The sequence below is a fragment of the Anabas testudineus genome, chromosome 4 (genome assembly GCF_900324465.2).
Source record: "Anabas testudineus chromosome 4, fAnaTes1.2, whole genome shotgun sequence".
NCBI classification, from domain to species: Eukaryota; Metazoa; Chordata; class Actinopteri; order Anabantiformes; family Anabantidae; genus Anabas; species Anabas testudineus.
Genome location: NC_046613.1, coordinates 19,082,646 through 19,095,436, shown reverse-complemented (window position 1 = coordinate 19,095,436; position 12,791 = coordinate 19,082,646). Strand labels below are relative to the sequence as shown.

General features: G+C 39.0%; 1 protein-coding gene across 4 annotated transcripts in view; it reads right to left on the bottom strand.

Annotated features, from left to right (window-relative positions):
• The window catches only part of pde4ba (phosphodiesterase 4B, cAMP-specific a), a 114,695-nt gene that overhangs the window by 54,651 nt on the left and 47,253 nt on the right, over positions 1–12,791 (bottom strand). Inside the window, exon 1 of one of the 4 annotated variants that reach the window (XM_026345147.1) lies at positions 5,261–5,854. The exons of 2 other annotated variants lie outside the window; for them this stretch is intronic. In XM_026345147.1, coding sequence (XP_026200932.1) covers positions 5,261–5,388 — 128 coding nt within the window. In that variant the 5' untranslated portion in view covers positions 5,389–5,854. Of the gene's footprint in view, positions 1–4,902; positions 4,960–5,260; positions 5,855–12,791 lie in introns of those variants that run through there. One more of the 4 variants, XM_026345148.1, reaches the window with a different exon arrangement.

Below are 12,791 nucleotides of genomic sequence, written 5' to 3'. Positions count from 1 at the left end.
ATGAAATGTTTATCACTGTAAGTTGTATCGACTGTGACAAATTCAACTTGAGTCTGTTGTCCGGCCTCCTACAACCCACACTAATAAAAACATAAACCACTAGAATTGTACCCATAAGCCACAGTTGGACCTAAACAAACATTATATCCAGAATAAACCACACTGAGAATCAAATGTGTCCTCTGACCTTTGAGAATCAGCGACCAAAGCCAAGAAAGAAAGAGAAAACTCAGGAATCCAACTAGCTACACACTTATTAATAGAAATTAGGCCACCAAAGTTACCAAGGCTGGCACCAAGTAATTATACATGCACGTTTAGGTACACAGTTATCTAGCAGATGCTCCTATTCACCATCATTTATAACCTAAACACACAGCCCTCATTTCACAGGAAGAAACACAAAGCAGAACTTGTGAAAGGTGATGATGATGATGACGATGATGGTGAACAGGGGCTACAGGCAGCTCGATGTGGTGTGTGGTTTCATGTGAGTGTCTGTGTACGTAGGTGGCCGGAGTTAGATACTGCAAAGGGTGACGGACACATTTTGAACTGAAAGAGAGGAACTGAAATTTACTTCTAACTGGGAGGAACACACTTCATGTCACAGCAAAGACAAACTAAAACATTAGATAAAAGAAAGAGAAACTCAGCAGGACGTTACTTTGTAAAACACCCTCAGCTAAACTGCACTGTGGCATCTCTTTACCATTACATTCTCTGGTCTGTGCAGAGTCTGGTTACGTGTGGTCACAGTGTCTGACTTCTCCTTATGGCTCACATTGAAGTGCGTGTGTTCAAACTCTATATTACGCTTATATCTGTTTTTATGACCATGTTGTTCACTAAATTCATGGCAGATAACAACTGGAAATTTACTTGGTAAATTTACTAAAGTACTGTAATGGATCACTTTTTTTAAACAAATACACATTTAAAAGAAAAATTAAGATTTTGCTGCACTATCTTTATTTTAGATGTGAGAAGATGTGGTGAACCTAACCTATGAAATACATTTTTCAACACTGAACCGCTTGTTTCTTACCTTGTTGGCTTATGAGACCTTACATAGAAACCAGTGTTCTGCTGGTTCTTGTGTAGGAGTTCTTAATCATTCCATTAAAGACCAATATCCCCTTTTAATCTCATCTGGTGGTTCCATTTACTGTATTGTTGTTATTCAAAGTATTTAACTTTCAAAGAAGATACAATGGTTAGAGGACTTTAACTTGTCATAGAGTATTAGTAGGTGAGGAATCCGGTTATTCTTTCACCACTGCCGATAACTAAAAATACTTTTCATGCTTAACCCTTCCCATCTACATCGTTTGAACCTCCCAGACATCAGCAATATCACTTATCTTTCTCCTCATTATCTTAATTGACATAATCACCATTATCATCATGAAACCCACTTCACAGCAGCGGCATCTAATTTCAGCTTTGGCGAGTCACTTAAAAATCAAAAGCCCTAACCACCTAACCACGACAGGCTTACGAGTCCTCGCCACATATTTCTGTGTATCCATCTCCATAACAACATATTATATTGTAAGTACAGCGCACTGCAAATAAAATACAGCCGAACCTCAAACTCTACAACGCAGCGCTGCACCCCACCCATGGGCAAGCAAGTACAAAACACTGCTATTCAAAGTCTGACTGAAAAGGAAAATGGGTCACAAACAGAAAAGAAATCTGGTTTTATATGCTGACAGCTATTTAACATGTAATGAAATATAAAGCCCAGCTCAAGAGCAGCCTCAGGGTCAGTTTTGTTTAGTTTAATTACACAGTACATAGTGCTGGATTGAACATTCTTGTGGTTATGGATGACATTTTGAGGCAATTTAAGGTCATTTTGCTAACAGCTGTGACTCAAAATCTCTATTTACACATTGTTTTTGGTCTAGTGACCAATTACAATCATGTTACATGCAACACTGCTCTTCTCCTGTGCCTTAAAAGGCTCTCACAGCATAGATGGTAGCATTAAAACCTCTATATCGATGTAAAAAAGTCTTTGGAATGACATACGGATCTGCAATTATAGTATGTAACCTGTAGAAGAGGCTGGGATCTGGGTGACTGAAGCAGGATTTAGCACCCTGGAAAACCCTCTGTACAAATAAAAAGAGCTTTGACCTTTGTTTTCATACCATAGGAATCCGGGTCACTGTCCAAATATTTGGTTAAGCCCATCTCTCCGGGAGATCATCTGGTTTATCAGGACATGCATGCATGGGAGACATACAGTGTATAGGCAAATTTGTACACACACACACACACACACACACACACACACACACACACACACACACACACACACACATATAATTGGCATAAGTGAGCATGTGTACAAATACACTGTATGCTACATGCAAACAACAGCACACTCTGAACATTCACAGTGCACACACCACTCTAAAGAAGCGGCCAGCACTTTGTGTGGTTCTGGTCTACCTGTATAATGATTCAAACAGCTACGAGGTACAGTAACCACCTGTATACTTCTGCTTTCTTAAGTATAGTCCAGTACTTTCCACAGGAAACCTTCAGTCACAGAGGTGGAACTCACCCAACCTGTGGTGGATAACCAATGCCACCACAGCTCAGTGTTTCCAGGCCTCCTTGATTATTACAGGTTAGATTTTGTCATCTGCACTATTTTATTTAAAAACATTAAGAATATACATTGTTTATGCATGTTAATTAAGCGATTAGTAAATGACAAAGCACATTAACCTCTCTGTAAACTGTACTGTCTGTAAAAAAAATCTGGTGTTATTTAATATAAAATAAACAACACTGTATTTTTTTAATTAAACTTCGGTGGTGTCAGCTCATTCTGAACAGCTTTAGTAAATCATCATAGATTCATTGTCTTGTCTTACTCGCTTTGCACTGTTCCGTTTGTATAGTGTCCTAAAACTTTGCACAGCGGCCTTATGTGCCTCCGGCTAAGCCAGAATACCCACAGTCCTCCTGGGGTAAGACCCAGCCTAGATTTCACACTGGTTTATTTCTTCTGTGACTCAGACATTCCAAAACAGTCTACCCTCAACGTCATCATCGCTGCTGACCATCGCTTAATTTTATTTGCTGCTTATTTTCACACTTATCTATGTTTCTAGAGCTACATGAAACATTTATCCCATTTAAATATCAGCTCAGCAATCACATTTTAACTGTGTACAACAAATATAATTATAGCCCCACTAAAATCGTGTGGGAAAGCTGTGGGCTGTAATGTTTATACTGTACGTAACTGACCAAGTATGAAAATAAACAGATTGTGAAGGTGAGATTAGACAAATAACGCAACTCGGTGGTACATTAAATGATCATAGTCAGTCTGTTCATCAAAATTAAGGAAGAATCATCCGCACTTTTTTGTGTGAAGTGAAAAAAACGCTGCCCGTCCAAAAAAAAAAAAAAAGAAAAGTCACCAACCTGGATTTAACTAAGCAAACAGAGCCTCTCGTTGGATAATTACTAAATGGATGATTATGTTTCAGCTGCCAACTAGTTATTTAACCTTAACTGATGTGGTGAGTAGCTTCTTATTTCTTCAACAACCATGTCTGAAGACACATGCTGTAGTTGTGGAAAAGATGTTAATCTGTTTTTTAGAAGGGTCAAATTATTGGCATGAATCAAGTAAATAAAACTTTGATGAAACTACTAAAACTGGGTTAAGAACTGTCCAATGTCTAGATTTAGCCTGTTCCAGAGGGTGCATCAGGGTAAGAAGAGAGGCAGGTGAAGTGATACACCCATCATGCCTAGTTCCTACTGTACAAGCCTGTGGGGGCAGTGCTATGATCTGGGGTTGCTGCAGTTGGTCAGGTCTAGGTTCATCAACGTCATGAGGTCAGCTGACTACCTGAATATACTGAATGACCAGGTTATTCCATCAATGGATTTTTTCTTCCCTGATATCACGGGATATTCCAAGATGATAATACCAGGATTCACTGGGCTCAAATTTTGAAAGAGGGGTTCAGGGATCATGACTCATCATTTTCACACATGGATTGGCCACTACAGAGTCCAGACCTTAACCCCATTGAGAATCTCTGGGATGTGCTGGAGAATACTTTGTGCAGCGGTGCGACTCTTCTATCATCAAAACAAGATCTTGAAAAATGAAGGCAGCACTCGACGGGAATAAATGTTAGGTACATTGCAGAAGCTTATTGAAACAAAACCACGGCTAATGCCCCGAAAATTAAAAAAAAATATTATGTGTGTGACTTTTTAACTTTTTAAAATAATATTATGTGTATGACTTTTTAACTTTTTAAAATAATATTATGTGCGTGACTTTTTCGGACAGTGCATATTTCTTTGTTTAGTTTTGTGATGAAGACCCCTTTTCACAGCTGATGATAGGAAAAACTAAAAAGCCTTTTGCTTTTCCTTTTATGAATCTGGAAGTCCAGACCTCCAGGTTAGGAACACCTGATTAAAGTAAATGTTTTGGCTCTAAATGATATTTCAGTAATGATTTGTAGAAAAGTGTCACATACTGATGTTATTGGAGGTTTCTGACCAGATAAAAAAAAACCCTGCTTGGTGACAAAGTCAAATTTGCCAGAGCTGCTAAAGGCTGACACTATTTCAGACCTTTCAATGTCATGATTTCAGTTTTTTTTTTAGATATATCCTTCAGGTCAAGTCTATCTAGGCTAAATTCACACTGTGGCTTAAAAAAAAAAAAAACATAACACAATGATATTAAACAAATTCATCGCAGCGCTTTCAGACCTATTTGAATGCCAAATGACATGGCTCTCTTAACTGCACAAACACGGCATAAGACTTCCATCCCAAACATTACTGTGAAAAAATGCTGCACCGTCAAACCATTAAATGGACATAAGTTGTTTTTCTCACCCACACAAGCGACAATGCATTCAACCACATTCCAGCGAAAGGATTATTATAATGATGAGAAATGCATGAGGGGATTGCTTAATGTATAGGAAAAAGGAAGTAAGACTACACATAGACTAAGTACTCGGCGGTGGGAGGAGTACCGGGAGGCTAAGAAATACTACAAGACTAACTAAGACTTTGTGGAAATAGGACATGTTCAAATGAGAGGCACGGTACACCCGTTTGACAGTGATATATATTTTGACAAAAAGCTTGATCACACTTTTAGTTAAAGTGTGATCCAGAGAGTGAATGAGTGAGTGTTTGTGTTTGTGTGTGTGTGTGTGTGTGTGTGTGTGTGTGTGTGTGTCCTAACCTGGGAGTATGGCTATGGTTGGCGGCATGGAGTTTCCTGATTACTTCCTCACTGAAGTCGAAATGAACCCTTCCTCTGGCACAGGGTGAACGCCGGTACATTGCCCCGACACACATGCACTCATGCATCCACTACCCTGCACATACCATCACATGTGTAACCGCAAACACACACTAGAGCACACCCACACACAGTGTCAACCACGCAAGTGCTGCATTTCACACACACACAGACCGAGGATATAAATGCCACACATCATCGCACACGCCTCCTACAAGTCAGCAGCATTAGTGATAAGTGCTCTGTAGCATGCAACTCAAACATACGTTTGTCAGTTGAAATGAGAAACCTCAAACATGTCTAACCACAAGACAAGCACCAACACACACACTCATGTAATGGCAAAGCATCACTCATTCAGGCTGCACAGCTACAAATCATCTGTTAAAAAAGTTACGCGATAGGTTATCCATCAGCCTTTTCCTCCTTCGCACAATTAAAAGCAGCAGACAGGTATCCAAACAACCCGAATCCACACAGCTGATCTCACATCACACACAAGCAGCAGTCCCTATGCCACATCACTGTACCATTTAAACCCTTCACACTCTGACTCTCTCTCTTTCTGTGCTCTCTTTGTGGACTTCGTCACAGGCTATACTTCCTCCCCATGGTGTGTTAGTGTGTGTGTGTGTGTGTGTGTGTGTGTGTGTCTGTGTGTGTGTGGAGCTCGGCCCAGCTGAGTAAAGAGGGACATTCAAATTCTGGAGTGGAGTTACTGGAGTGGAGTCATATTACAGCCATTAATCATGACCTTGTTAGTAGTAATCAACTATAAACACGGATACTTTCAACCAATACAAGAACTATATGCATGTGTGTAACTGCTGTTATGTGCAAATTCTGATTTTAGAGAGTTAATTTTCCATGAAAAGGCTAAATAAAACCCTAAAACTCGAATTGGTTTGTTTAACTTTGATGTGTTTAAGGTTTGCACTGATGTTTTGATGTTGATTGATTTATGAGACTAATGTGGATTTATGGTTGTAAGTATGTAATTAAAACTTAAAAACATCCTAATAGCTGCTTATAATTACATGGCAGCGTGTTAGTCCTGTTTATAAAATGGGTGTATACTGCTTATAAAAAAGTGTCATTATTCCTTATAAAATCAAACTTAATATAGATATTAAAACAAGTTTATTCTGTTGTGTACTGAGTTATGAACCTTCTTAAGAGCAAACTGCTGCGTTTTGAAAGACGGCTTTTCTGGAAATCTGGTCTACCTTAACTGTCAATGCACATCTCGGAGAGAAAAAGGTGGCATCTGGTACCATCACAGGTGGCCATAGTGCCTGCTGACAGGCAAACCCTCATAAGATTATAACTGCGATGACAGTGTTTTGATTAACAGTAGTTTAAAATGAAACATTACATTTGAAGCGTCTGTGAAACGTCTGTGTAAAAGAGTAAAAGACAAATTACTGTGAAATGCAGTTAGAAATATACTTTTGCCAAATAATGTGCCACTTTAGCAGATTGAGTACCAAATACAGAGAAAAACTATTGAATTTAAGCTAATTCTTTACAATAACAAACATTTTGATATGTTTCATGTCATATTACAATTGCAAAATAAATTGAAAAAAACTACAGTTTTCAATATAATAAATTGAAAACTGCAAAGACACAAGTGCAAAAGTTTATCCCAAAACACATATTTTATGTTTCTTATGACTTTTAATGTTTCTATTAAGAGTGAGGACATCGTATCTAATTGCAGAAGGACGTAATTTCCTCTCTAACAGTTTCACTTTATATTTCCAGGAATGGGTCACTTTACTTTGATCTCTTGAATTGACTGATAATACTGTATGTTAATATTTCCATTACCTTTACGGAAGGAAATATGAACTTGGGAGGAAAAGGTGACATTGACTGCATGACTGACTTCCTTTGATAGCAGTCATTAAACTCTACAGGAAAACCTTCCTGACTTTCTAATAACTACCATCAAGACAGGACAGGAATGTTTTCTCATAACTCTTTTGGTTGTGATTCAGAAAGATGACACACAGCATAAGCACTTAGAAAAACACATAAAGGGGAGGAGTAAGATCATAGAGGCCAAACAGTGAATCACTATTATGTTCCCACACTAGAGCTCACTCAGCTGCTTCATAATACACACAAAGGCGACAAATGGGAGAAGCGGAAGATGTGGTAGCCACGGGGCTATATGTATACTGTGCGACAATAGCATTCCTCCTTAATGACCCCTGGAGGGTTAACCATAGAAAGAGAAGCTAAGCTATGGAAAAAGCTCCTCCTGGTACTATAAAGGTATTCATCTAGTGTACACCACTGCTGCAGATCTAAAAAACACCGATTTACAGTTTATCATAGATAGAGTAAATACATTTTACCTGCTCTTCCTCTAACTGTGAAAAACAGCTTAATAACTAGTGAACAACATTTTATACTAATACAATTTATTGCTTTATAAGATTTGACTGAATGCGTCTTTTATTTCCTGATCTTTTAACATTTTATAACAAGCCTATAATAAACAACACATCAGTCATGTAAATACTACTGTATTTATCACAGGTTCGAACTATGGTATGTAAAGTATGTGTTATTGCAAAACCTGTTAAACCACCAAGTGAAACTATTTAACCATGGGTCGGCCAACTATACAAGATTTTTTCTCATGGCCTCATTCAGAGGCACTTAACTCTTAACTCATACTTCAGCCTGCATCCACACGGTGGCAGTGTGTAACTATTTTTATTTTGCCTGGAGTCAGTGAAGACAAGTCATGAAATTCACTTTTACAGGATGTGGCAAGCAAGATGTGCCACCAGATGAGCCATGCCCGACGGACAGTACTCACAAAGGATGTGGACATAGTTCCTTCGGATGTTCTTTCATGTCAGATAAAAATGACAAACCCTAATGGTTACGAGAAGCTGTAAAGCAGCTGCAACGGTACTGTGACCCCATCATACAAGAACTGTATTTATAAAATTAGGATGAAGGTATGCGTTAAATACAAAGTTAAAATGATGCTGAGAACCTCAGTACACCTGTGCAAACTACACAATATAAATATATTCAATGCTGAAAGCCTATTTGATGCATTTTAACCTGCATTCATTGAGGAATGTTGATGCATACTTTCATTCAACCGGAGCCTCATTTTTTTATCTGTCCCCACTATTTTTTATCATGCTGTCTCACTGTAGAAGAGCATATTGGAAGATAATGTATGGCTGTAATTTGAGTATAAACAAACTAAAAGAAAGCTTGTACATGGAGAAAAACATGTTTTGATCTCCAGCTTTTATCGTGGTTTCATATAGTAGCAGAGACCCATAATTACATATCAATTCAATATCTATTTGACAGTTTAAGAGCCACCTGTCACTTTGTCGCTGCCAGACTGCTCCTCTGGCTTGCCCTTGTGATTTCAATCGATACTGCACTGCAGATGGGGAAACCAAAAAAAAAAAAAAAAAAAAAGACTAACTTTAGTAAAATCTCTTTGTCTCCGTTTGCCCAAAATAGAATCTCAGATGTATTTGACAGAACCTGACAGGCACAGCATCACCTTTGACATGAAAGCTGTGTCTCTCATACGAACACACATGCAATCACATTAAATCAGGATCAAACAACACGCTGAATGCTGTTTAAATAGAAATTCTACAAACAGAGGAAGACAAAGCAGCAGATGGATAGACTTCAGAAGGGCAGACTGATAGAAAGACACATATTAAAATGGTCGCAGACAAAAGACATAAAAGTCAAGTGTTTTTTTTACGAGTGGGGAAAAATAGATGCACATGGAAATTAAAATTTGCCTCCATTATGGTGCTGCTTGGTACATTTAATAAAATAAGGTGAAACATAGGAATCTGCAGTCAAGTGTAGCTAAATATGTGATAATGGAAGCACTTACAATAGCTTTTATTGTAATTGCGTGCATTCAAGCGATCCAATCTTCAGAGTGACTCAGAATTCTCTCATGTGATCTTAACAGCTCATATTTGACCCTTAAAGGAGGTGTGAATGACACACAGATATTAATGTCTGAAGCTCTCATCGGTCTGCAGACCTGATGAGGATCTTGGCTGAGTGGCAAAATGGCTTTCAGACCACTGTATTGTTATTAAAAATGGGACTCAAGCCACTCGATCCTCTACAAAAACAAAAGTGCTAAATGTAAACTGCACAATGTCTCAGCATTAGTGTGCGATGTCTGTAGTGCTGCAGTTTCTCACTAATCAAAACTAAACATTTTCCAGTGCAGCTGAAAATTCAACCAACAGCAGATTAGTAGGCAAATATGTCTATCAATAGCTGTGATGAGTTAAGATCGGCATCCCACAGTTTCATCATATCCTATTAATGTAACCTGCCACTAACGAAGGAGTCTTCTCCACAGATGCAAGTGTGACTTCATGCAGAGTGACACGCACTAGTGCACTGCTACTGGGGAGGCCCCTGTTTGGATTTTGATACAGTGGTAAAACAACTCCGATTAGGTCGAGTGCAGGTGTATTTTTATTATTGGTTAAGCCTTTAACTACTTCTTAGATTACACCACATGGTCTCAATCTGTCCACCTCTAATGTTCGCATCTGGATCCGCAGAAAAGTTTATTATAAAGCTGCCACAACAAAGCAAAAATAAACTTATTTCATCCAGTCTTTGCACTGAACATGTCGTTGTCGTCCTTTGTGAAAACGGTAGAGAGAAATGGGGCAGTTCTGAAAAGTAAGTGGCAGATAGGGTCGAAAGAGATAATACACCTTTATCTATAAGCTGCCACATTCGATTTGCCGATAGAGGGAGAATGTGAGATAAGCAGGCGCCTGTCTTGCTGCTCTTACCACAACTTAACGTTCTCCATCTCCCACAAGCGCTCATTGTATAAATCGAATTCCCCTCTCTGAAAAAGATGGCACTGCACTCAGTTCCCATGTGATTAACCTAATCCCTGGATTGCATAGTAGTCTCTTCTCAGTGCCAACATTATTACAGTGTTTGACGTCAGCAGCACTCACGCTGTGATAACCAGGGGACTTACAGCCTCCACCACACCCTACACCCCCCCTTCCTAAAAATGTGAATTTTAAGCATGTACTAGCAGCACTAACCCTTAAAAGCAGGAACTCATAAGGGAGGATTTATAGTGCGACATAAAAGTCCATCAGTAGCTGTACTGTAGCTTTTCATCATATCACGGAAACTTCCTCAGTTTAAATTTTTATTCCAAACACTTTCAGGACTTCTCCTAAATGTAGACTGGAGAAACACCCTGGCAGCTGAAAGGGTATAGGGTATGTCATGTAATGACAGTGTAACCCAGCCCAGGTTCAAGGTCAGGGGTGGACTTTGACCCACAACATATAGACATCTATAATAATAAAAATCAGATCATGTGATATGATCAAAGCAAAGACAGTTGCGATACTGTAATATAATAATATTATAATGATGCATATTAGAAACATCGGGATTTCATAGCCCAGTAACATTACAAACTCAATTATTTAGAGCTACTACATAGATACCACAAACGAAACGCAGTGCACATGGGACTTTTGCATTTCAAAGACACATGTCAATGTTCACTGTGTTCTTTCCAGGAAGTCCAAACAGTGATGTTCTTCTGCGTGGGCTGTGAGTATACTTAAGGCAAAGAACACAGTACATGACTTGTGTTAAGGGTTAGAAAGCTTGATCATGACAAGAGAACAGGGAATCAAGTAACAAGGCCCACATGCGCCACATGTTCTCTTTCTCCCTTTACTTTCCAAGCCAGCAGTTTTTTTTTATCTGGTCCATCACCACCTGTCAGGTTACAAGATCCGTAGGAGTTTAATCCACAAAGTGGTTCAAAACAATGATTCACTTCAGGTTCACAGATCAAGGAGAATGTTAACAAAATCACTAAGCCAGCAGCTCTACACACACTTCAGCTGTTCAGAACATGTATAAGAGGTTCTTTTCCAAACCAGCACGTACAGTTACTCAACCCAGGGTGTAGTCCGAATAAATGAGTCCAAAACAAGACTACATCTCATGACTTTGCAGTTAAAATACTCTTGCTTTCTTGCTAATTAAATACCACAAGGTAATTTTTCTCACTTTTCCCTAAACGTAACAAAACTGCTTTTGTTTTACTTACTCACATCCTCACAAACAGAAACCCACTTAAAGTATATACACAGCAGAGCATTCAGAACACAACACTGAATTTATGTATATGCCCAGTAGGTACTGTAAACACAAGTATGGCAAGAATCTGCTATAATTAGCTAGATATTAATAAGCAGACATGGTAGGAAGTGTATGTGTATATGTTGAGATGCAGGGAAGGAGTGAACAGGGAGAGTAAACAGAAAAAAATAAGAGTCAATTTTCACACCACAGCTCTCCTCGAATGGACTGAGGTGATTTCCTTGCAGCTAAAAGTGTCATCAGCAATTTCCAGCAGTGATCTACACATAGTACGCTGAGCTTCCTCTACAAAGGACTGAGTCTAATGAGAATGACACGCTGTGTCCGCACACAGCCATCATGCTTAATACGCTAAAGGAAATATATATTGGCACAGGATAAGTAGTCTAAATAGAGTGCCCTGTCTGCAATAAATCATCTCGGTTTCACCTGTGACCTTTAAAGGAAAAGTAATTCTGCATGGGACTGATCTATATTAACACAGGCTATGAGAAGCTGTTCTGAATGTACTCATATCAGTTAACATTTCATTTGTTTCCTGCTAGAATATCCAATCTTGCAACACATTCTTATTAAGCGCTTTGGTTATGTTTAGGCCCTCACAGCAGTTGGTAAAGGCTACAGACGACATCCACGGTGACTTAGGACGTAGCAAGTTTATTATTTAAAAATTTACTGAATCTTTCTGTAAGCTTCACCAAATGTCTTTTGCGGTCTAAACATAATCACAGATGAGACGCAGCATGCGAAGCCTGGTTGTGTCGAACTCCTGCAGTTCTTACACCCACCATCAACCCTAACCAGCTCCCAGTGACTCTGGTGTAGTACATTCATTTAGAGGCACTGTACTGTTGCCTCTGAACACAATCCAGGGAGTTGGATTAAGGTCATTTCTAGGAGTCTAGGAGGGTTGGAATAGAGAAAGGATTTTGTATATTAACACTGACACATATTCACATTCACCCCATCAATATTCGGGGTCCCCACTTGTCTTTTATCTTCACATACCAAACCCAGGAGTGACGACGGTAGCAGAAAGGCCTGATGAGAACTTTCACGCTGGATGATGTCGTCATCATCATGGAGGTTATTCTTGTGATCACACATCAATTTGTTTCCTGTTTGTTGTTCTCTGCAAGTCTCAACTCAATAACTTGGTTGATGTGATTTTTTTTCGATGATGAAAATGTAAGACTGGTATTACTGACCCAATCTTACCAACCAAGAAGTATCCAACACACAGACGTTGCATCCTGGAGTCCCACCGTGCATCAAAGGA